A 20,891-nucleotide genomic window follows, 5' to 3' on the forward strand; every position below is an offset into this window, starting at 1 on the left:
CAAAAGTAGTTTAAAATGTCATGTAAGAGAACAAAAACAATTGTAAATACAAGTATGTGACAAAAAGTTAAAACACAAAAGTATAAGTTAGAAGTAAACTGTTTCATACAAACATTCTAACTCACCTTTTACCAGCACAAAAAACAATAAGTTTGGTTCGTTTTTGTCGTCTAGTTAGAGCTTGTTTAATGCTGCTTAGTGGACATTGATATCTGGTTGAATCAGTTGGTGGTCCTTATCACTTTAGACTTATAACAGAAATGACTATAGACTGTAAAAGTCGTTTTAAGTCATCAAGTTGTCTCACATATAGTTGTAACAAGTAATACAAATGAGTGGTGACAAGCTGTTACTTCTTTTCCTTTCAGCTTATAAATTGAGTTCTTTCATGTATTCGACTAGTTAAGCAATTAAAAACAAACTAAATAGATGTCAGCTTTGTAAAATAAAAGTTTTAATGATAAGCTTTCATCAATTATTTCAGCTATTTTTGTTTTGGTAAATCGCGTACTTGTTTATAGTGTTGTTTTTCTTTGAACAATCGATGTTGTTTACATTTATGTATTTTAATGTATGATTTTTAAATTACTATGCATGTTTATAATCGTGTTTTAGTTGTAATTAAACTATATTTTTAGTGAAACAAATATTGTTTGTTGTTAACAATTGAAAACATACTTTGTTGATAAACCAAAGTAAGTTTTATTCTTATTACTACTTAAGTGTACTATTTTCATTGAAAAATATAACTAGTTTTTTAAGTGACGTAGCGTAACTTTTTTTAATAAGTTAAAAAACAAATAATTGTTGAATGTTTAAGAAAAGTCCACAAAGTAAGAACGATTAAGATAGAGTTCTTAGAAAAAAAACATATCAAGAAGAAAAAGACATCCAAGTTAGTTAATTATGTTAAGCATTCAATTACAGTAGGCAATAAATTAAGGATTATAGCAGTGATCACACTAGTTTACATCGCAAAAGTTAGATCAAAAATAATGTAAAAGTAGAGAAATCACAGCAAGCTTAACTGTTCAATTAATAATGGAAAGCGATAAAATATAGTTTGGAAGTAAACAGTGTTGTTCAGAGTTCTTTGATCCTTTATCATCACAAAGTAGATTTAGTATGTAAATTTGTGTCATTGAGTTTAGTACACATTAGAAGCTTGCATCAATGACTGGTGATCCACGTAAGCTTTAGACTCATGGAAAATACAAAGAAAAAACAAATGATTTTTGGAGTTGTCTCATATACAGTATAAAAAAGAGATCAAGTTGTTCATTTTTTCTTTTGTATCATGTTTTTATGTGTCGACGTTTTTGTTTGATAGAGCCACAAACAATTTGAGTTCAACGAAACAAGTTTAAATATTTGTAAATATTTCAACTGTACTCTTAAACTATTGTTGTACTGAAACTGTATGTTTGTTTTGAACAGTCGCTGTTGTATACATTAATGCATTGTACAACTTTCAATCTGCTTTTTATGGTTTCAGTTGCATTCTAACTAACAAGACTAGTATACTTTGAAAAATTAAACCTCAGTTTAATTCTTATCTTTGACTAAAGTGTTTTTGATATCAATACAAATTCAAGTTTTCTTCTCATTATAATCAACTGAAATTTGAATTTGAAAATTTAACAAATTTTTTCAGTGACATGGTATTATTTTAGATATTTCATTTATAAAACTTATTTTGATATTAAAAATAACATTGTCTGTTTGAAAAACTTGTCCACAAAGTAAGCATGAATAAGAATAAATTTTGTTTAATATACCTATTGAAAAACATTTTTACCTAACATTCAAATACTATTAAGAAAGGAAAACAGATAAATATTATCATTTAGAAGTAAAATGTTTAGATACATAAGTAACTGGTTAAATCAGTTGGTGGTCCTTATTATTTTAGATTTATAACCAACATAACTTAGAACAAGCAATTAGAGTTACTTTAGGTCATCAAGTTGTCTAACACCTAGTCTAAACAAGTAACTTTACCATGAAAATAATAAAACAAGCATTTTTTAACCGTGTTTAAGCTAATGAATTGGTTTGTATCATAGGGTGATGTTTTGGCTTGAAATGATATCTTAAATAAGCTAAATAGATGTCAGCCTTGTAGGTGGGAATACTTAAATGTGTTTGAAATTCACATTTGTTATCTTTTGTTCTGAACTTTTATTTCTATTTATATACTTATAACTTTTTAAAACATTTTACATGGTTTCAACTGCATTTAAGTTGATAAAAAGAAGACGTTTAAAAGTTAAACCTTTGTTGTGTTGCTGATAATCAACAACAACTTAAAAATGTAACAAAAACTAAGGTTTTTTTTTGTTATAAGTTGAGTATACGTTACTGTATTATCTTTTTTTAAACACTTATTTACTGAATGTTTTAACAGAAATTCAACAAATGAACAAGAAGTTGTATAGAAAAAAAAAGTTCACGGACAACGTATTGAAGTTAGTTAAATCCTTTTTTACAGATACTACTGTTTTTTCAAATTAGACTTATGCAATGGTAACCATAAGATTAAAACTTAAAAGTACGACAAATTTTAAATCAAACAACTAAAGTGTTTGATCTTTTAATTCTTATAACAACCAGTTTGTTTGTACAATTATCAATTTGTGGCTTGTACTTTAAGTAGATATCAATAGCCGGTTTTGTTCAAATGGTGGTCCTAAAAAGGACCGGTTGTTGAGCATTTATTTTGAGCTGGTGTACTTGGTAACAGCTTTAGTTCCCTCTGAAACTGCGTGCTTTGACAACTCGCCGGGGAGCAAGAGCCTGACAGCAGTTTGAATTTCGCGGCTGCTCACAGTTGACCTCTTGTTGTAATGAGCCAAACGTGAAGCCTCTGCTGCAATGCGCTCGAAGATGTCGTTGACAAATGAGTTCATGATTCCCATCGCCTTGCTGGAAATTCCGGTGTCGGGGTGCACTTGCTTCAAAACTTTGTACACGTAGATGCCGAAGCTTTCTTTGTGCCTCCTCCTTCGCTTCTTCTTGCCGTCGACCGGGGTGGTCTTGGCTACTGACTTCTTTGCGCCTTTGGTTGCGGTCATGATGATGTGTGAACTTCAGTCTCGGCGCCAGCTTATATACTGAAAGTTTATGCAAATTAGCATTTCCGTACGCGAACGACAGCCTCTCTCATTTTATGATTCTCTCGTTTGTCGTAAATATTTTTAGGTGGTCCTGAAAAGGACCTGGTTTGTTTCAACTTAGGCTGATTTTTTTGAAGCGGTCTTCTTGGGCAATAATACTGCCTGGATGTTTGGAAGAACACCTCCTTGAGCAATAGTGACGCCGCCGAGAAGTTTGTTCAACTCTTCGTCGTTGCGGATAGCTAGTTGCAAATGGCGGGGAATGATCCTGCTTTTCTTGTTGTCACGAGCAGCGTTACCGGCAAGCTCGAGCACTTCTGCGCTCAAATACTCGAGAACGGCAGCCAGATAAACTGGAGCACCAGCTCCGACTCTTTGGCTGTAGTTGCCAGTGCGCAACAGGCGGTGCACGCGACCGACTGGAAACTGCAGTCCTGCACGAGAAGACCTGCTCTTCGGCTTAGATTTGAGTTTTGATCCTTTACCACGTCCCGACATCTTGTTGTTCGAATGATTGTGCCAAGATGCTCGCACAGCTCTGTATAAAACTCAAACCTAACCGCGTCGAACGAACAACTAATTTGCATATGTCGTAGCTGCTCTTTAATCTTGTCAAAATGTTTGTTCAGCAGTGTTGAAGAAATTTGATTTTGAAATGGGTGGTCCTAAAAAGGACCGAGTTTGCTAAATGTTTAGCCACCGAAGCCGTACAAGGTTCTTCCTTGACGCTTGAGTGCGTATACGACGTCGAGTGCTGTGACGGTCTTGCGCTTGGCGTGCTCTGTGTATGTTACTGCATCGCGAATAACATTTTCCAAGAAAACTTTCATGACGCCTCTCGTTTCTTCATAAATCAGTCCCGAGATTCGCTTCACTCCGCCTCGGCGAGCCAAACGGCGGATTGCAGGCTTAGTGATGCCTTGGATGTTGTCGCGAAGTACTTTGCGATGGCGCTTAGCACCTCCTTTTCCCAAGCCTTTACCTCCTTTGCCGCGTCCAGACATGTTGAATACAGTGCTTTCGGCAGTCCGTCGAGTTTATTTATAAGCTGTTACGGACGCGTACGGTTACTACTAAACTAATTTGCATACTCAGAAAAGTCTCTAACTTACATTCTTTCGTTTGGTTTATTTTCTCTCACTATCAAACAAAGTTTAAAAGTGGCCCTGAAAAGGACCGGTTTTAGCTAATGCTTAAGCTCTTTCGCCACGCATTCTCCTGGCGAGCTGGATGTCTTTGGGCATGATTGTCACACGCTTGGCGTGGATCGCGCAAAGGTTAGTGTCTTCGAACAAACCAACGAGGTAGGCCTCGCTCGCTTCCTGCAAAGCCATTACGGCACTGCTTTGGAACCTCAAGTCAGTTTTGAAGTCTTGAGCTATTTCACGTACAAGACGCTGAAAAGGCAACTTGCGCAAAAGAAGCTCAGTTGACTTCTGGTAGCGTCTGATTTCTCTCAGAGCAACTGTGCCGGGCCTGTAGCGATGAGGCTTCTTCACACCTCCGGTAGCGGGTGCGCTCTTGCGAGCGGCCTTAGTGGCGAGCTGTTTCCTTGGAGCCTTGCCTCCGGTTGACTTGCGAGCGGTTTGCTTGGTACGAGCCATTTTGATAATGTAGCTATACGCTGGAAGACTGTATATATACTGTTTACGGAGACACGGACGCAAGCGATTCCGCTGTATCTCATTGACTAATTTGCATACTTTTAATTTACTGTTGTTATTAGCATTTCATTTTTTGTTAATATTTTGATTGAGTGGTCCTGAAAAGGACCTTGGGTAAAAGAACAACTTATTTCTTGCAGCTCTTCTTGGTACTTGCCTTCTTAGATGCTTTTTTGGCTACCGGCTTCTTCTTGGTTACTTTCTTCTTCTTGCTTGCAGCTTTTTTAGATGCTGCTTTCTTAGGAGCACACTTTTTAGCAGGTCGCTTTTTGGCTGCTGGTTTTTTCGCTGCCTTCTTGGGAGCACACTTCTTTACTCGTTTCTTTGCTGCGGCCTTCTTTACTGCTGGCTTTTTAGCTACTTTTTTTGTCCTCTTCTTGGGACCAGCAGCTGGCATTGGAGCAAGCTTGAACGAGCCGGAAGCGCCTTTTCCAGTAGTCTGGAGAAAAGAACCTTTGGTCACGCCGCTGGTAAGTGCTCTCTTCAAGTGAGAATTAGAAGCTGAAAGGTCAAGCTTGTAGGTGTCCGCGATATATTTTTGTATCTTCTGGCGGGATGTACCTTTTCGTTCCTTCATTGCTCCCAGGGCAGAGCTAATCATCTCCCTGTAAGTCGGGTGTTCTGCCTTCTTGGCGCTTGGTCTCTTGGAAGACCTGGCCTTGGCTGCGGCCGCCGCTGCTACTGCTGGTGCTGCTACTGCTGTGGTAGACATTTTGTATGTATTTTAAAGCAACCGAAACAATACTTTTAGTAGTTACTGACTGTGACGAATTGACTGTTGAGCAGTTTTACTTTGTGAAGTACCTTTTACTGATTGTTACGAGCATTAGCATGTGAGTTTAAAGCGCATATGCTCATAAAAGCATAGTTATTTTTTTACGAACGTCAAAAACATTCCAGTGACAAAGAAACCAGACTTAGCCTGGTCGGAAACAGAGTTTTTTTTAAAGCTTAGCTTTAAAGGTCCAGAAAAACAGTCTAAAAGTTACAGCACACCTCTGCATTTAATGATATAAACCTCAAATGAAACAAAATATACTACTACACATCCGGTTTAGTTTTCTTCAGCTGCAAACTTAAAACTGTAAGATTTTAGACAAGCACAAGTGTTTTTTCCACTTCAAGCTTAAGTTAAGTTTTATTATTTTAATTTCATTCGGTTTTGTCAATTGTAAAACCCATGAAGTATGTTTAACTTGATTACAACTTTAATTGTGCTGGTTAGTAAAAAGTAATTCATAAACAAACACAAGTATTTAATTTATGACACTTTACAAGTTATCATTACTTTAAGTATACTTATATTGAAAATGGCAGTACTAAACCACCTAAAAAAACTTAAGTACATAAGTTTTGAATTTGTTCTTCCACATACTAGTAACTTATCTTTTCAAAAATGTTCTGAACAGTAGCCATACAAAACTTGTTAAAAAGCTAGAAACTAATGTTTAACAAAGTTTGTTATATAAAACAGTCCCAACTAGTTACTAGTATTTCACAGTTAGAAAAATTTGAAACAACTTTTTAAAACTGTTACACAGTTGTTTAGATTTTTTAACAACGTTTTATTTGTTATACTCAAAGCTGAACTAAGAACTTTTTCTTTGTAGATTTCATGAAAAGAAAGCGAACAAATGGATTTGATCGTAACTTTCCAAAACAAGACGAAATAACTTACACTTAAATGAATATCAGTACTGTTCACTTATGTTCAAAGAAAAGGACCGAAATTTCAATATGAAGTTTAAAAGAGTTGCTTATTTTGAGACGAAAAACTTTACTTAGAAAAAGAGGTTAGGCTAATTTTAAAAGTAGTATCAAGTAAGTAACGATCATAAAAAAAAATATCAGTGTTTCATAACTAATTTGAAAAACTAGATTGGATAAACTTTTTTTTACATTCAGTACTCATAAACTTGCGATGTGTTTAAGAAAGTCTATTTGACAATCATTTGTTGGATTAGTTCTTCATACTTATTATGAAAGTTTCTAGTTTATCTTAAACATTTTCAATAATAAATGACACACTAACTAGACTGTCATTTAGTTGTAGACTTATTTTGTCTGTTGCTTTCATTTTGCTATTTATATAAAAGCCATAACTTTATTTTTTATAAGCGTTTCGTTCTGCTCTAGACTTTTAACAAATATTACTTGAAATAAACAGTTGCAGTAGTTTTTAGTTATCAAGTTGTCTCATACACAGTCTTCAATAAAGTTACAAAGCTGTTTACTTCTTTTCCTTTGCATAATGTTTCAGCTATTGGTTTTTTTACGCGTTGATGTTTTATGTTAAAAATCCATAAGCAACTAAGTTTAATAAAACAAGTCTAAGATTTGTAAAAAAATTCAACTTTGCTATTCATGACAGTTGTACTGAAATTGAATGCTTTTTGGTCGTTTTTTTTCTTTAGAACAATCACTGTTGTTTACATTTATTTATGTTTGAAAATACATTTTGATAAGCATGATCAGTATAATTTTCATGAATAAACCTCTACTGTTCAAGTATTTTTAAAAATAAAACGAAATTTATTAAAACTAACTGTTTTATTTTCATTCCATAATGAAATTACTTTTTATAGTGACGTAGAACAAGTTTTAAAAATTAAGTTTAGTATTTATTAAATTAAAAAAAAGTCTACGAAGTAAGCATGGTTGAGAATTTTTTTTTGTCTAAATAAAGAAGTTAACAAGAAAAAGCCTTTGGACAACACGTTTAAGTTAGTTGAAGCTTTTTATAAAACATCAAATTACAACTAGTTTACAAAACTTATTCCACGATTTAGGCAATACTTTCAAAACATAAAACTAGCTCTCTTATCAAAAGTTGCTTAGAATGTCCAGTAAAAGTACAAAGGCAATAGTAAGTATGCATAACTAGGTGACAAAAGAAAAGACAGAAAAAATATTATTTAGAAGTAAAATGTGTCATTCAACTAGCTCTAACTCTTACTTTTGATCCTTTACCACCACAAAGTTGGTTGAGTTGCACATTTTTGTTGTTTAGTTAAAGCTGGTTTAACACTGCTTAGTAGACTTTAAAGCTGGTTAAATAAACTGGTTGTCCTGATTACATTAGATTAACTTGATAAAGCTATAAGTAATGCTAGATCAACTAAAAGATGTAAGCTTTTTAAAGTTTTAATAGATTCGAAATGTTCTTTTTCGTTCATGTTGTGATGCATATATGTTGTTTTTTTTTTATGTATTTATGAGTTGTAATGCATGTTTTAAATGTGTTTTAGTTAAAGTTATTTTCTGAAACGATACAACATAAATTAGACCCAAAGCTAAACTAATTTTCAACTTGATAAATCTGTGAACAATTTGAGTTCAATAAAAAGCTTTTTAAAAAGAATTCGGTTGTAATACATGATGGTTGTTGTACTGAAATTGCAGTTTTGTTGATTTTTTTATTTTGGTTTGAACAGCTTCTGTTGTTAATTGTATTTTAAACTGTTTTATTTAGTTTGAGTTGCATTGTAATAAAAAGAAATAATACATTTTAGAAACTACTGGTTTATTAGATTGTAATTGTTAATATCCAAAGTTAATTTTGTTTTGTTATAATTTAATGCATTATTTTCATTTAAAATCTAATACTTTTTACAGTGACGTAGAACAGTATTTTTTAAATAAACTAAATACTTTTTCAATTTTACAAAAAGAAGTATACAAAATAAGCATAACGGGAATAAGTTTTGTTTAAAGAAAGAAGTTTACAAGAAAATCTTATGGACACAAAAATCAAGTTAGTTGAAGCTTTCTGCGAAACGTGTATTTATTTGTAATGTAACAGACTTAAGCAATGGTTTTTAAATGCAACTAGCTACCTCCTCAAAAGTAGTTTAAAATGTCATGTAAGAGAACAAAAACAATTGTAAATACAAGTATGTGACAAAAAGTTAAAACACAAAAGTATAAGTTAGAAGTAAACTGTTTCATACAAACATTCTAACTCACCTTTTACCAGCACAAAAAACATTAAGTTTGGTTCGTTTTTGTCGTCTAGTTAGAGCTTGTTTAATGCTGCTTAGTGGACATTGATATCTGGTTGAATCAGTTGGTGGTCCTTATCACTTTAGACTTATAACAGAAATAACTATAGACTGTAAAAGTCGTTTTAAGTCATCAAGTTGTCTCACATATAGTTGTAACAAGTAATACAAATGAGTGGTGACAAGCTGTTACTTCTTTTCCTTTCAGCTTATAAATTGAGTTCTTTCATGTATTAGACTAGTTAAGCAATTAAAAACAAACTAAATAGATGTCAGCTTTGTAAAATAAAAGTTTTAATGATAAGCTTTCATCAATTATTTCAGCTATTTTTGTTTTGGTAAATCGCGTACTTGTTTATAGTGTTGTTTTTCTTTGAACAATCGATGTTGTTTACATTTATGTATTTTAATGTATGATTTTTAAATTACTATGCATGTTTTTAATCGTGTTTTAGTTGTAATTAAACTATATTTTTAGTGAAACAAATATTGTTTGTTGTTAACAATTGAAAACATACTTTGTTGATAAACCAAAGTAAGTTTTATTCTTATTACTACTTAAGTGTACTATTTTCATTGAAAAATATAACTAGTTTTTAAAGTGACGTAGCGTAACTTTTTTTAATAAGTTAAAAAACAAATAGTTGTTGAATGTTTAAGAAAAGTCCACAAAGTAAGAACGATTAAGATAGAGTTCCTAGAAAAAAAACATATCAAGAAGAAAAAGACATCCAAGTTAGTTAATTATGTTAAGCATTCAATTACAGTAGGCAATAAATTAAGGATTATAGCAGTGATCACACTAGTTTACATCGCAAAAGTTAGATCAAAAATAAAGTAAAAGTAGAGAAATCACAGCAAGCTTAACTGTTCAATTAATAATGGAAAGCGATAAAATATAGTTTGGAAGTAAACAGTGTTGTTCAGAGTTCTTTGATCCTTTATCATCACAAAGTAGATTTAGTATGTAAATTTGTGTCATTGAGTTTAGTACACATTAGAAGCTTGCATCAATGACTGGTGATCCACGTAAGCTTTAGACTCATGGAAAATACAAAGAAAAAACAAATGATTTTTGGAGTTGTCTCATATACAGTATAAAAAAGAGATCAAGTTGTTCATTTTTTCTTTTGTATCATGTTTTTATGTGTCGACGTTTTTGTTTGATAGAGCCACAAACAATTTGAGTTTAACGAAACAAGTTTAAATATTTGTAAATATTTCAACTGTACTCTTAAACTATTGTTGTACTGAAACTGTATGTTTGTTTTGAACAGTCGCTGTTGTATACATTAATGCATTGTACAACTTTCAATCTGCTTTTTATGGTTTCAGTTGCATTCTAACTAACAAGACTAGTATACTTTGAAAAATTAAACCTCAGTTTAATTCTTATCTTTGACTAAAATGTTTTTGATATCAATACAAATTCAAGTTTTCTTCTCATTATAATCAACTGAAATTTGAATTTGAAAATTTAACAAATTTTTTCAGTGACATGGTATTATTTTAGATATTTCATTTATAAAACTTATTTTGATATTAAAAATAACATTGTCTGTTTGAAAAACTTGTCCACAAAGTAAGCATGAATAAGAATAAATTTTGTTTAATATACCTATTGAAAAACATTTTTACCTAACATTCAAATACTATTAAGAAAGGAAAACAGATAAATATTATCATTTAGAAGTAAAATGTTTAGATGCATTAGTAACTGGTTAAATCAGTTGGTGGTCCTGATTGTTTTAGATTTATAACCAACATAACTTAGAACAAACAATTAAAGTTACTTTAGGTCATCAAATCGTCTAACACCTAGTCTAAACAAGTAACTTTACCATGAAAATAATAAAACAAGCATTTTTTAACCGTGTTTAAGCTAAAGCTGGTTTGTATCATAGGGTGATGTTTTGGCTTGAAATGATATCTTAAATAAGCTAAATAGATGTCAGCCTTGTAGGTGGGAATACTTAAATGTGTTTGAAATTCACATTTGTTATCTTTTGTTCTGAACTTTTATTTCTATTTATATACTTATAACTTTTTAAAACATTTTACATGGTTTCAACTGCATTTAAGTTGATAAAAAGAAGACGTTTAAAAGTTAAACCTTTGTTGTGTTGCTGATAATCAACAACTTAAAAGTGTAACAAAAACTAAGGTTTTTTTTGTTATAAGTTGAGTATACTTTAATGTAATATTTTTTTTAAACACTTATTTACTGAATGTTTCAACAGAAATTCAACAAATGAACAAGAAGTTGTATAGAAAAAAAAAAGTTCACGGACAACGTATTGAAGTTAGTTAAATCCTTTTTTACAGATACTACTTTCAAATTAGACTTATGCAATGGTAACCATAAGATTAAAACTTAAAAGTACGACAAATTTTAAATCAAACAACTAAAGTGTTTGATCTTTTAATTCTTATAACAACCAGTTTGTTTGTACAATTATCAATTTGTGGCTTGTACTTTAAGTAGATATCAATAGCCGGTTTTGTTCAAATGGTGGTCCTAAAAAGGACCGGTTGTTGAGCATTTATTTTGAGCTGGTGTACTTGGTAACAGCTTTAGTTCCCTCTGAAACTGCGTGCTTTGACAACTCGCCGGGGAGCAAGAGCCTGACAGCAGTTTGAATTTCGCGGCTGCTCACAGTTGACCTCTTGTTGTAATGAGCCAAACGTGAGGCCTCTGCTGCAATGCGCTCGAAGATGTCGTTGACAAATGAGTTCATGATTCCCATCGCCTTGCTGGAAATTCCGGTGTCGGGGTGCACTTGCTTCAAAACTTTGTACACGTAGATGCCAAAGCTTTCTTTGTGCCTCCTCCTTCGCTTCTTCTTGCCGTCGACCGGGGTGGTCTTGGCTACTGACTTCTTCGCGCCTTTGGTTGCGGTCATGATGATGTGTGAACTTCAGTCTCGGCGCCAGCTTATATACTGAAAGTTTATGCAAATTAGCATTTCCGTACGCGAACGACAGCCTCTCTCATTTTATGATTCTCTCGTTTGTCGTAAATATTTTTAGGTGGTCCTGAAAAGGACCTGGTTTGTTTTAACTTAGGCTGATTTTTTTGAAGCGGTCTTCTTGGGCAATAATACTGCCTGGATGTTTGGAAGAACACCTCCTTGAGCAATAGTGACGCCGCCGAGAAGTTTGTTCAACTCTTCGTCGTTGCGGATAGCTAGTTGCAAATGGCGGGGAATGATCCTGCTTTTCTTGTTGTCACGAGCAGCGTTACCGGCAAGCTCGAGCACTTCTGCGCTCAAATACTCGAGAACGGCAGCCAGATAAACTGGAGCACCAGCTCCGACTCTTTGGCTGTAGTTGCCAGTGCGCAACAGGCGGTGCACGCGACCGACTGGAAACTGCAGTCCTGCACGAGAAGACCTGCTCTTCGGCTTAGATTTGAGTTTTGATCCTTTACCACGTCCAGACATCTTGTTGTTCGAATGATTGTGCCAAGATGCTCGCACAGCTCTGTATAAAACTCAAACCTAACCGCGTCGAACGAACAACTAATTTGCATATGTCGTAGCTGCTCTTTAATCTTGTCAAAATGTTTGTTTAGCAGTGTTGAAGAAATTTGATTTTGAAATGGGTGGTCCTAAAAAGGACCGCGTTTGCTAAATGTTTAGCCACCGAAGCCGTACAAGGTTCTTCCTTGACGCTTGAGTGCGTATACGACGTCGAGTGCTGTGACGGTCTTGCGCTTGGCGTGCTCTGTGTATGTTACTGCATCGCGAATAACATTTTCCAAGAAAACTTTCATGACGCCTCTCGTTTCTTCATAAATCAGTCCCGAGATTCGCTTCACTCCGCCTCGGCGAGCCAAACGGCGGATTGCAGGCTTAGTGATGCCTTGGATGTTGTCGCGAAGTACTTTGCGATGGCGCTTAGCACCTCCTTTTCCCAAGCCTTTACCTCCTTTGCCGCGTCCAGACATGTTGATTATAGTGCTTTCGGCAGTCCGTCGAGTCTATTTATAAGCTGTTACGGACGCGTACGGTTACTACTAAACTAATTTGCATACTCAGAAAAGTCTCTAACTTACATTCTTTCGTTTGGTTTATTTTCTCTCACTATCAAACAAAGTTTAAAAGTGGCCCTGAAAAGGACCGGTTTTAGCTAATGCTTAAGCTCTTTCGCCACGCATTCTCCTGGCGAGCTGGATGTCTTTGGGCATGATTGTCACACGCTTGGCGTGGATCGCGCAAAGGTTAGTGTCTTCGAACAAACCAACGAGGTAGGCCTCGCTCGCTTCCTGCAAAGCCATTACGGCACTGCTTTGGAACCTCAAGTCAGTTTTGAAGTCTTGAGCTATTTCACGTACAAGACGCTGAAAAGGCAACTTGCGCAAAAGAAGCTCAGTTGACTTCTGGTAGCGTCTGATTTCTCTCAGAGCAACTGTGCCGGGCCTGTAGCGATGAGGCTTCTTCACACCTCCGGTAGCGGGTGCGCTCTTGCGAGCGGCCTTGGTGGCGAGCTGTTTCCTTGGAGCCTTGCCTCCGGTTGACTTGCGAGCGGTTTGCTTGGTACGAGCCATTTTGATAATGTAGCTATACGCTGGAAGACTGTATATATACTGTTTACGGAGACACGGACGCAAGCGATTCCGCTGTATCTCATTGACTAATTTGCATACTTTTAATTTACTGTTGTTATTAGCATTTCATGTTTTGTTAATATTTTGATTGAGTGGTCCTGAAAAGGACCTTGGGTAAAAGAACAACTTATTTTTTACAGCTCTTCTTGGTACTTGCCTTCTTAGATGCTTTTTTGGCTACCGGCTTCTTCTTGGTTACTTTCTTCTTCTTGCTTGCAGCTTTTTTAGATGCTGCTTTCTTAGGAGCACACTTTTTAGCAGGTCGCTTTTTGGCTGCTGGTTTTTTCGCTGCCTTCTTGGGAGCACACTTCTTTACTCGTTTCTTTGCTGCGGCCTTCTTTACTGCTGGCTTTTTAGCTACTTTTTTTGTCCTCTTCTTGGGACCAGCAGCTGGCATTGGAGCAAGCTTGAACGAGCCGGAAGCGCCTTTTCCAGTAGTCTGGAGAAAAGAACCTTTGGCCACGCCGCTGGTAAGTGCTCTCTTCAAGTGAGAATTAGAAGCTGAGAGGTCAAGCTTGTAGGTGTCCGCGATATATTTTTGTATCTTCTGGCGGGATGTACCTTTTCGTTCCTTCATTGCTCCCAGGGCAGAGCTAATCATCTCCTTGTAAGTCGGGTGTTCTGCCTTCTTGGCGCTTGGTCTCTTGGAAGACCTGGCCTTGGCTGCGGCCGCCGCTGCTACTGCTGGTGCTGCTACTGCTGTCGTAGACATTTTGTATGTATTTTAAAGCAACCGAAACAATACTTTCAGTAGTTACTGACTGTGACGAATTGACTGTTGAGCAGTTTTACTTTGTGAAGTACCTTTTACTGATTAATACGAGCATTAGCATGTGAGTTTAAAGCGCATATGCTCATAAAAGCATAGTTTTATTTTTACGTTTATGCAAATTAACTATTTCTTTTAGAATATTAATTCGTTACGGACGTATTTTAATGAAAACAGGTTTCACTTTACCATTGACCGTTTGATGGCGCAAGATTTTTTTTCCATAGTCAATTTGTTGCAAATTTCGTTTTTAAAGATGAAATTTTTGCCCGTTGCCCACTTGCGGCGCTGTTGAGTCAAACCATCCGTCCCCACCTACCACCCTAATAGTTTATAGGTTTATATAGTTTCTAGTTTTACTTTCAAAATGTTAAAGTTTGTGCTACGTCACTACTGTGAAAAATTTTTGCAATGAAGTTTAACATCTAAATTTAGTTAGCTTCATATAAAGCAAAAATTTCATAGTTGCTTATCAAAAAACAACTACAAAGAATTTTTAGTAAAGTTTTAAAAGTTTTTAATCACAATACAGGGCTACTATCAAATGTTGTGCACTTTTTCTTTACATTACAAAATAACCAGTTTTATGTCCAGTTTTCATATTAATAAAGTTTAATATGAATAAATCAATAAAATTTAAATACTTTAATGTCATTTATTAACCTGACTTAAATAAGTAATGGGTCTTTTAAAGTTTGTTTTAAATATTTTGTACAAATGTACAATAATCTATTTCTTTAGAAGATTAAGAGACATTTAAAACCTAATAAGTTTATATAAAAACTTACAGACTAATCATTCAACCAAAACTTTCAAAACATTTAATAACTTTTATATTTAAGGTTTTTGAAAATATTAATTATCAATGGATCGTTTATTAATATCTTTTATATACGGTTTATATACCTTTATAAAGAAACTACAACTGATAGTTCTAACAATAGAAGGGAGTGAAGTAAAAATTAAAACCATCACATATACACTACATCTGTCTTAGAGTAAATAATATAAACAAAACTGTCATTAAATTTAGATTAAGTATAATTAAACGAATTTTTAAAATACACTTTTAGTATGTTTAATAATACAAGTAAATAAAGATGTCTTATGAAGTCTTATGAATATTGTATTCAATAACAATCTAACAACCCTAATTACTTTTTTTTTTTTCATTAAGTAAAATTAGAAAAATTTAACTTGTATTTTAATGTACAATAAAATTTACCGTATTATAAGAAAATACAATGATCAGTCTTATCTATGATAACATATGTTCTTTTAATATCTAACACATATTGTTACAAAACATAATCAATAAATATATAAACGAATTGATTAATTGCACCACTTATATTTTGATAGAATATCTTGGTCAAAAATAAAACATAAATACATTAGCATAACTTTTACTATGAATTAATTATTTATTGAGAATGTATTAACACATCATAAAGCAAAAGATTAAACTAAAAGTATTTTTGAAAATTCTATGTTTTTGAATAATTATCTGTTTTTTTTGTGTATTTTTAAGGTTGTAGGAAGAGTTTACTGCTGATTTATAAAAAGAATACATCTTAAACATATTTGAGTACAAATTTCTAAAGAGTATAGATGTATTTTTACTTTTATAATTTTTACACATGCTGAGTATTTTTAATTACATTTAAAACCAAATAATGCAAAACCAGATGTAATTTTTTTTTTGAAAATTTCAAATTTTTTTTTGCTGTAAGCTGGTTTTTACATTTTCATAATAACAGTGCAAAGTCTTCTTAGTTTAAACATGAACTGATTTTATTTTAGCAGTACAAAATAAACAATAAATGACTATAAAATATTGTTTATTATTATAAAGTGGTTTTTTTTAATGAAGTTAAAGTTTTTATAAGTAGATGGTAACTTTTGTAAATGTTGTTAGATCTTATACTTAAGACTTAATTTAAGTTGGTTTTTGTAAATTTGTTCAAATATAAATTATGCATTTATTATTTACATATAACAAAAAATTACAAATGAATGATAAGTTTGTTTTATATAATCAGGGTGGCCACAAAACCCAAAAACATGGAACTTGACAATTTAGGCAAAAAATCCTGGGAAATTTAAAAAAAAACTTGAAAAAACATGTACAAAATCGTAAATACATCGAATTTTTTAAAATTTCAATTATTTTTTAACTTTTTCCTAAAAAATATAAATTTTATCGTAGACTTAAAATAACATAGTACAAGTTTTTAATTAGTAATAAATAAATTAATTCTTTAACTAATGAAACTAATTTTTATTTTAAGTTAAATGTTTTGAATGTCAAGTAAAGTCAGTAAACAATAATCGATTTCTGACTGATGCAACTTAAGTTATTGACTTCGGCTATGAAATAAAAGAATGACATTTTTTTTAAATAGAAAGATACTTATACTTTTCAACATTTAGGTTTTAAAAGAAAATACTATCTAGTCTCTGTGAAGCGCTGTCATAGTTTTTGGAGTAGATAAATTTGCCTCTGTAATTAAAAGAAGCTAAGAGAAAAAGAAATTTAAAAGCAAGATTAAAATAAGAGCAGAGCAAAACAAAAATGTCCGATGCAATATTTAATACCGTAGCAGCTATAATAAACCTTAGTTTTATTGTATAAGTTATAATTCATTAGTTGCTTTTATTTAGCTTTGTATTAGTTGTTGCAAATTTTGTTAGATATCTTGATAATTATTAATTAAAAGTAATAAATTGAAACTAACAAACTGTTTATATTATATATCAACATAAAGGCTTTTAACAGTCATATGAGAAGAATTTTGAAGAAATTGGTTTAAAATATTGGTACAGGTTATAATAGAAAAAAAAAAACAAATATTAGATAATAGTTATAATGTATCATTTAATTAGTTTAAATTTATCAAAGAACAATTTTTTTATTTTAAGATTAATTTTTTACTGAAAATTTTCAAAAAAAGATGTGCTCTCAAATATCTAAAAAAAATTTTGAAAACCAGGAAAAATTTTCCAACAACTAGTGGCCACCATGTATAATGCATCATCTCGTTTTAATAACTGTTTCCTTGAGCTTAAAATTAAAGAATTAATACATATATATAAGCTTTTAATGTGTCAAATAAAAAGAATAGTTATTAGAAAGTTGTACACTAATTACTAAAAAAAAGTGCACACTTAGTTTCGAACTCATGCTTATTTGAACAAAACGATAAAAACTGCTGCTCATTTGTAATAAAACATGCAGCCATTTAAAACTTCTTAAGGAATAAAATAACGACCACAACAAATCTAGTTAGTATACATATCTAAAAATATTTTTCTTTGAAAAATGTGGTACATAGTTAACTAATTTATACTATAAACTGTACTATTTTATCAACTGCAATAGCTAAGATGAATTAAACCTGTGTTTATCAGCAAAAATTACTAATAAAACTATGTTTCATATTTATTTCTAAATTTCTTATCTATATAAAACAATAAAAATTTGCCATTTTTAAAACAGGTCTAATATTAAAGTTCTGTACTGAAACGTTGTATTCAATTGTATAATAATAAACTATAAAATTACTGTGTGGCCATATGGTGTAGGGGTCCAATAATTGCTAGTATTGAAAACTCTTTGAGTTGAAAGTTACAAGGTCAAAACCCAGTTGTTAACACAAACAAAAAATTTAAAGTGTGACTTTTAATTAGTAAGGAAGCAAAAATGTAAATTAATAACTAATTAACATACACTAGATATTCTAGGGTTGTATGATAAGTAAAAAATAACTAAAACTACGGTCTGAGACCACCAAATGTCTGAATAAAAGGGGCAATATTTTCTGATAATGAGTTTGGTTTAGTGAAACAGCTATTAGCTAAATAGACTTAGTTTTAAATTTTGTGTTTGTATAGAGTTATTAGAAACATTTTTACAAACTGCTTAACAGAACTAAGTTGAGCAAATAATAGAAGTCAATAAGTTCAAAATCCTTAATTTTTTACTAAACATTGTTTTCACTCTTTGTGTATTCAATACACTCAACGTGTTGTTATACATCATTTTCTGTTTAGTAAGTTGGGTTTTTATTTAATACATTAATAGTGAAGTTAATATATTCGATAATAAATTTAAATACTCTATATTGAAATTCAGTAGTACACTTAATATTATCAAATAATTAAATAAGCTTATATGGTTAGTAAAATGATATTTGAAGCATCTACCTAATAAACATCTATTATTATAAAGACATCGTTTTCATTACGGTTTTATACAAAAACATTGATTTTTGCTGAATATTAAAATCTACTTCTTGACTGAAACCGGCCGGATTTCCGAGCATTCACTATTCTCAGTTAGTATGTTGATTGGGTTCTAATGGCGTTGATCCAGTTTAGATTGTGGCAATCACTACTTTATATTTATACTATTGTTAAAAATTTGTTAAATAAGTCTATATTTCTTTTTTTCCGTATATTTACTAAGTTCTTGATAAAATTGTTTTTAAATAAAGTTGAGTAGATTAACTGCTAAAATAGAAAGTTAAAAATATCTTAGCTAATCTTTGTAAAGAGTTTATTAAAAATTATTTTTTGTTTTGTGTCTATTTTGGTGGTTTATCTTGCTTTATTTGAACTTAAATGTTTTGTCTACATTTACAGTTATATTAAAATTTATAATAGATAGTGAGAATACTTTTTTTTTAATAAGCGCATAGATTTTATGTTTCTAGACAAAAAACTCTAACAATTAAACACTAACTATTTTAAGAAATTCAATTATTCTAAGTTTTTTTAGTGTATGTTTTTTTTCTATTTATATATTCTTGTTTATTTAAAAGTTAAAACTTTCAATTTTTATTTTATTTTATAGCTTAAAACAGTTAAGATAAATATGTGGTGTGTAGCGAACTGAAAGGTCTTTCTATACATCAGATCTTAAACCATATTTTTGGGCGTCGATTTCTTTATCATGTTCAATAAAATATAGACTTATATTACGCTTTAAAGAAGCTATGTGTTGATCATTTCGACTAAAAATAAAAACAACAGTGAACATGCTATGCTTGAATTTTTGAAAACTGAAAAAAAAAAAAACAATCTCGTATATAAAAGCGAAAGTTACATGAAAAAATTCAAACTATGTGTTTTAGTTTTGGTCTTCATCTACATACTCGTATTCAAATGTGTATTCTACATCAGTATTTCTATCAGGCTTGTTTTTTTCGCTTTTGTTTAAATTTTCTTTACTTCTAAATTAATTATAGGAAAATCAATATTTGAAAAAATACCTTTATGTAGAAGATTTTTTCTTAGAACCCTTGAACTTAAATACTTAAAATCAAGGCTTAGTTTATAAAACACAAATTATAAAATCAATTCAGTAAACTAAAAGTTAAAATAAGAAAGTTAAAAAGTTCTATAATTTTATTCATTAAACTAACTCTGATGGAAATCTTTGGTGAAACTTTTTCTGTTCAGCTATTTTAAATCGTACCTTGTTTCTTATCGTTTCCTGATTGAACGACCGATTCCACCTAGATAATAGTTAATTAAATCTGATCAAGATTACATAAAAATAGCTTATACTACTACTTATGACTTAAAAATAACTAGTGTAACTTTTTTATAGTGACTATTTAATCATAAAAGGTTAAAAATATTATAAAGTTTAGTTTTTAATTCATATAATAGTAAATATATAAATTATAAAATTATCTATTTAAGTTCAAATAGTTTTTATTTTATTTCATAAATCTTGAAAACAAAACAGCCCAATCATTAAATGAAAACTACACATAAAATTTCAAGGTAAAACAAAAAACTTCGAGTTTGAACTCACACTTTGAATATGACGTCCCTGTACAGAGTTATGATGGGAAACAGAAGGCATCCGAGCCAGAAATGTGGCGATTCGCACATGTTCCAAAAAACCGCGTAAAATACATCTCCGAAGGGAAGGGTCGGAAACATGTATTGGTACAAAATGCAGAAGAGAAACCAGAAACCAATACTTCCCCACACCGAAATATGCGCCCACTGTAATATTATTATTGTATAAAAGAAATCACTCAAGTATAAACACTTCTTTTTCATATTTTAAAAATCTGAGAAAAAAGCACTCACTTGCTTAGGACAGCGCAACCTTTTATCTAAACCGCAACATTTAGAAACTTTAATTACTTTAACAAAATTAATTCATTTTGCAGTAGCACTATATTTACTTAAGCAATTACTGAGCAGATAAATGTTTAACACAACTTACTTTATAGTAAACATTTGTTTTGTAGTTTGTTATAGTTAAGCAATTTAGATAGTTAGAGAAATCAAAAGATAGACTTTTTAGATCAATCTTGTCCCAATTTTAGATAAAAAAGTTTTAAAATCAATTTAAGATCAAACTTTAAACTAGTTTGTAGAATATGGCCTTTATAATATTAAATTGTTGGTAAATTCATACATCATTGAGGACATTCCTGGCTTAGGGCAGTGCTTAAACATTTTAATAAGATTACCCCATACAAAAACCATTTGTCCAATACTATAAAATAAATTTTTAATTTTAATCTGTTTTTTCAATGAATTAACTTCGTTTTTAAGGCTTTAAAAAGAATTTAAATAAATTTAGTCCATCCGATTAGGGTTTTTGTATATACTTATAGGCAGGTTTTAATAAAACAGTAAAGTATCCATATGCAGATACTTAAGTCCAATTTTGGGATACAAGATAAAAAAAAATCCTGAATGTGT

At 31.7% G+C, this 20,891-nt stretch overlaps 9 protein-coding genes across 9 annotated transcripts in view; all 9 read right to left on the reverse strand.

Moving 5' to 3' along the window:
• Window positions 1-2,714: 2,714 nt before the first annotated feature.
• Window positions 2,715-3,074, reverse strand: LOC145838836 (histone H2B type 1-K-like). Its single transcript, XM_082946459.1, has one exon. The coding sequence runs from the start codon at window positions 3,072-3,074 to the stop codon at window positions 2,715-2,717; it is 360 nt and encodes a 119-aa protein (XP_082802585.1).
• Window positions 3,075-3,233: 159 nt separating this feature from the next.
• Window positions 3,234-3,614, reverse strand: LOC145838837 (histone H2A). The gene has a single exon (XM_082946460.1). It carries the CDS (start codon window positions 3,612-3,614, stop codon window positions 3,234-3,236), a length of 381 nt encoding a protein of 126 aa, XP_082802586.1.
• Window positions 3,615-3,808: 194 nt separating this feature from the next.
• On the reverse strand, window positions 3,809-4,120 carry LOC145838838 (histone H4-like). The gene has a single exon (XM_082946461.1). The coding sequence runs from the start codon at window positions 4,118-4,120 to the stop codon at window positions 3,809-3,811; it is 312 nt and encodes a 103-aa protein (XP_082802587.1).
• A 189-nt stretch (window positions 4,121-4,309) lies between these two features.
• LOC145839556 (histone H3-like) lies at window positions 4,310-4,720 on the reverse strand. The gene is made up of 2 exons (XM_082947159.1): window positions 4,583-4,720; window positions 4,310-4,513 (listed from the first exon to the last, which is right to left on the reverse strand). The coding sequence occupies exons 1-2, from the start codon at window positions 4,718-4,720 to the stop codon at window positions 4,310-4,312; spliced, it is 342 nt and encodes a 113-aa protein (XP_082803285.1).
• A 6,604-nt stretch (window positions 4,721-11,324) lies between these two features.
• Window positions 11,325-11,684, reverse strand: LOC145838839 (histone H2B type 1-K-like). Its single transcript, XM_082946462.1, has one exon. The coding sequence runs from the start codon at window positions 11,682-11,684 to the stop codon at window positions 11,325-11,327; it is 360 nt and encodes a 119-aa protein (XP_082802588.1).
• Window positions 11,685-11,843: 159 nt separating this feature from the next.
• On the reverse strand, window positions 11,844-12,224 carry LOC145838840 (histone H2A). Its single transcript, XM_082946463.1, has one exon. The coding sequence runs from the start codon at window positions 12,222-12,224 to the stop codon at window positions 11,844-11,846; it is 381 nt and encodes a 126-aa protein (XP_082802589.1).
• Window positions 12,225-12,418: 194 nt separating this feature from the next.
• LOC145838841 (histone H4-like) lies at window positions 12,419-12,730 on the reverse strand. The gene has a single exon (XM_082946464.1). The coding sequence runs from the start codon at window positions 12,728-12,730 to the stop codon at window positions 12,419-12,421; it is 312 nt and encodes a 103-aa protein (XP_082802590.1).
• Window positions 12,731-12,919: 189 nt separating this feature from the next.
• On the reverse strand, window positions 12,920-13,330 carry LOC145839554 (histone H3-like). The gene is made up of 2 exons (XM_082947158.1): window positions 13,193-13,330; window positions 12,920-13,123 (listed from the first exon to the last, which is right to left on the reverse strand). The coding sequence occupies exons 1-2, from the start codon at window positions 13,328-13,330 to the stop codon at window positions 12,920-12,922; spliced, it is 342 nt and encodes a 113-aa protein (XP_082803284.1).
• A 6,649-nt stretch (window positions 13,331-19,979) lies between these two features.
• Window positions 19,980-20,891, reverse strand: part of LOC145838842 (putative phospholipid-transporting ATPase IA) — a 46,372-nt gene continuing 45,460 nt past the window's right edge. Inside the window, exon 33 of the mRNA XM_082946465.1 lies at window positions 19,980-20,180. Coding sequence (XP_082802591.1) covers window positions 19,980-20,180 — 201 coding nt within the window. The remainder of the gene's footprint in view (window positions 20,181-20,891) is intronic.

Source organism: Thalia democratica, chromosome 6 (assembly GCF_965202585.1).
Source record: "Thalia democratica chromosome 6, ktThaDemo2.hap1.1, whole genome shotgun sequence".
Taxonomy (NCBI): Eukaryota; Metazoa; Chordata; class Thaliacea; order Salpida; family Salpidae; genus Thalia; species Thalia democratica.